This window comes from Triticum aestivum, chromosome 1B (genome assembly GCF_018294505.1).
Source record: "Triticum aestivum cultivar Chinese Spring chromosome 1B, IWGSC CS RefSeq v2.1, whole genome shotgun sequence".
Classification (NCBI taxonomy): domain Eukaryota; kingdom Viridiplantae; phylum Streptophyta; class Magnoliopsida; order Poales; family Poaceae; genus Triticum; species Triticum aestivum.
The window spans coordinates 688,182,669-688,185,723 of record NC_057795.1 but is presented as its reverse complement, the minus strand read 5'-3'; the positions used below and the strand labels follow the sequence as shown (position 1 = coordinate 688,185,723).

The window sequence follows — 3,055 nt, the reverse complement described above, 5'->3', positions numbered from 1 at the left end:
ATTGTTACCTCTTTTCGCCATTGCGACATCGTGCTCCTGCTGTTTCCACCCTCTTCTGCAATCTTTGGCCATTGATTTTGAGGTATGAGCATTTTTTCATCCAGTGGTTAGTAGTTACTACCCCACTGACCTCCACATGTTTTCACCCCTGGCCTGATGACTGGATCTTGTTTGCGCATGCCTGTGTTTTTCACTCGCCTTTTGGGTCTATGTTCTGGGCCACCGGCACGCTTGACTCTGGGTCAGAAAAATGCTGTCGAGATGTGGCTGGCTCTGGATTTGTGGTGTGATCACGGGCACAACACAAGCTCCTGGGCTTTGTTGGTGGAATTCAGTTCAGATGCTCAGGACCTTTGGGTTTATTGTATGAGCCCATCCATGGTGTTTTTTCTGACTGTATATAATTGGTTCAGATAGGTAGATAGGTAGGCAACCTACTGTGCAATACTATGAACTAGATCTTACCTAGCAAGCAAGTAGTAGTTAGTTTCTGATTGGATGAATATGTGTTCCTCAGTACCTTCTCAGGGTGCATAGACATCTGAATTGTGCACCTCCCTGCTCTGCTTACCTCACATAGACACATACTACACTCCCAACAGTAGCATTGCATGCAAACAATGTATATGCACTTGTATCGTTGAGTTTCTGTGTGCCTTGCGTTATGAAAATTGCCATTGCTCTCGAAATGAATTTATGACCAACATCTTATTCGTCCTGCAGCTAAAGAGAATCCTCCGCCATAGATTTATAGTAAGTGCTGGCGAGGAGCCACGTGGGTCGCTAAAACGGGTGCGTGCACTCGGAAGCTGGCAAAAGTTTAGTAACGTGTGGAAGGAACTTTCTGAGACCAGAGAATTAGAAACAAAGGTATAAACTCAAATGTTCTATGCACCGTGTTATAGTCATGACCTATTCATGTTAGTAACTGGTAGATACCATTCTTGCTGCCACTGTAGTGACAAATAGACACCAGTTTTGACTCTTCAAAGAAGCATGTTTCCTTGCCATTGTATCTTATACTGCATGTTTATGTATCTATATACGCCTATACTAATTACACATTTTGTTTTGCAAGATAATTAGAACACTGAAAAAATATCTTATTTAGTTAAAGAAAAGAAAAATATCAACTCAAACTCCATCATCTCTTTCTTCATGTACCTTTGTTTCCTCTTACTCCTGCTGACCACTGACCTACCAACCCAAGTCCAAACCAGCGCGGCTCTAAATCTCTTGGCCTCTGTGTGTGTACACTGTCTTGCCACCTGTCCTACAGCTGACCAGCAGCTACAGCCGACGCCTCAATCCAGCCCCCATTCCCTCCCTCCCCCGAACACCTCCACCTCTCCTGCGAGTTGCCACCATCGTTCTTACCTCTTTTCCTCACCGTGACATTGTGTTCCTGCTGTTTCCACCCTTCCGCAATCTTTGGCCATTGGGTTTGAGGTATGAGCATGTTTCATCCAGTGGCTTGTTACTTAAACCCTGCTTACCTCCACATGTTTTCATCTGGATCCACCCCTGGCCTGATGGCCAGATTTGTGTTTGCGAATGGCGGCTTTCACTTGCTATTCCGGTAAGATCTTCATCGACATGTTGAGCTGAACTTTGGTATTCAGATGCAGACATTGTTGTCTTGCGGCGCGAGCTGATCAAGATATTACGCGTCTAGTGCTGAGATTATGTCCAATTCGAGGTGTCTCTTTCTTGCTTAGTTGTGGATCCATGATGTTTATAAGTAACTAATACTTGGTTCAGGTAGACAGCCAACTGTGTCAGGGAGATATCTGAACCAAAGGATCAGTTCCTCAATTGTGCACTTAATAAAATTGTGCACAGTCACGCCGCCGATTACCTGACTAGAATGGTTCCCTGCTTACCTTACCTACTGAAAGTCAAACAGTAGCATAGCAGGGAACTAATGCATAACTGTATGAATGAGTGGTTAATCTTTGGCTTTTTTTCTGTTATAAAACTGATGCGTCTCTCCAAATGATTTAGTGGTTTATAGTTCCAACAACTTATTACGTTATTCATCTTGCAGCATATTAAGGTAGCGGCTGAAGATATTCTGCTCCTGCTACTACACATTGTTTTGGTGGTCCGGTGGTCTTGATTGAGTTGTCTATTAGATTCAGTTCATGGTGGCTGGATGAGAAGCTGAAATGCTACTGGCTGTGGAGGGAGGAGGTTTTTTCTCATCATCCGCATCAGGATACAGCCATGGCCTTGCGCTTTTGCTGCTTGGCCGGAGAACTGAAGAGCAACCTGTGAGGGCATCGTCCTGGAATCACTATCGACTAGTCGATCGGGACGCTGGGCATGCGGGGCAGCCGCCTCCAACAAAAGACGACGTTCCTGCTAAATGTGCTTCTTTCACGTGCTTTGGCTGCACACCTGCTAGGCTTGAGGGCGCATCTCCTCCGAAATTGAGCTCAAGTAACACGCGGCAGCAATCCAGTTCCACAAGCAGGAAAGGAACAGCCAATGGTTCCTCCATCAACGGAAGCGGGAGAAAAGGCTGTCTTAAGAGTAACTCGAAAAGGGACTCGTCTGACCGCGGTTCTATTGTAAGTGACGGCGAGGAACAACCACGGGAGTCTCTGGAGGAGGTGCAAACCTTGAAAACTGGTATGGAGCGGAGGAAAGTTCACTGGACTGACACGTGTGGGAAAGAACTTTTTGAGATCAGAGAATTTGAAACAAGGTCGGTAGCTTCTCTCCCTAGTTCTTTTGTGTGCAAACTCTAATCTGTAAATCCATTTTGTTTTCACTGTCACCATACACACCAGAATACGACAGTTTTAACTCTTTAGAAAGCATTTGTCACCAATAGTTTTAGGCTCGGTGGGTATTAGCATGGAATGTATACATACTGCTTGCACAGAATACTGAAGCTATGTTTTTAACAGCGACGAAGGTTTGTCGGACGACGAGGGGGAGAATGATGGCTTCAAGAAGTGTGAGTGTGTGATCCAGTAGATTTGTTCCTGCACAGTATCCAGTCACAATTTTGTCATGGTTGACACCACCTGTACTTTTTATTTGTCCT

The 3,055-nt window shown here is 45.0% G+C and overlaps 1 protein-coding gene across 1 annotated transcript in view; it reads left to right on the top strand.

Annotated features, from left to right (window-relative positions):
• The window catches only part of LOC123149436 (uncharacterized), a gene marked incomplete in the record, with an annotated part of 5,370 nt that overhangs the window by 1,950 nt on the left and 365 nt on the right, over positions 1–3,055 (top strand). Inside the window, 3 exon segments of the mRNA XM_044569094.1 lie at positions 724–870; positions 2,048–2,710; positions 2,916–3,055. Coding sequence (XP_044425029.1) covers positions 2,169–2,710; positions 2,916–2,985 — 612 coding nt within the window.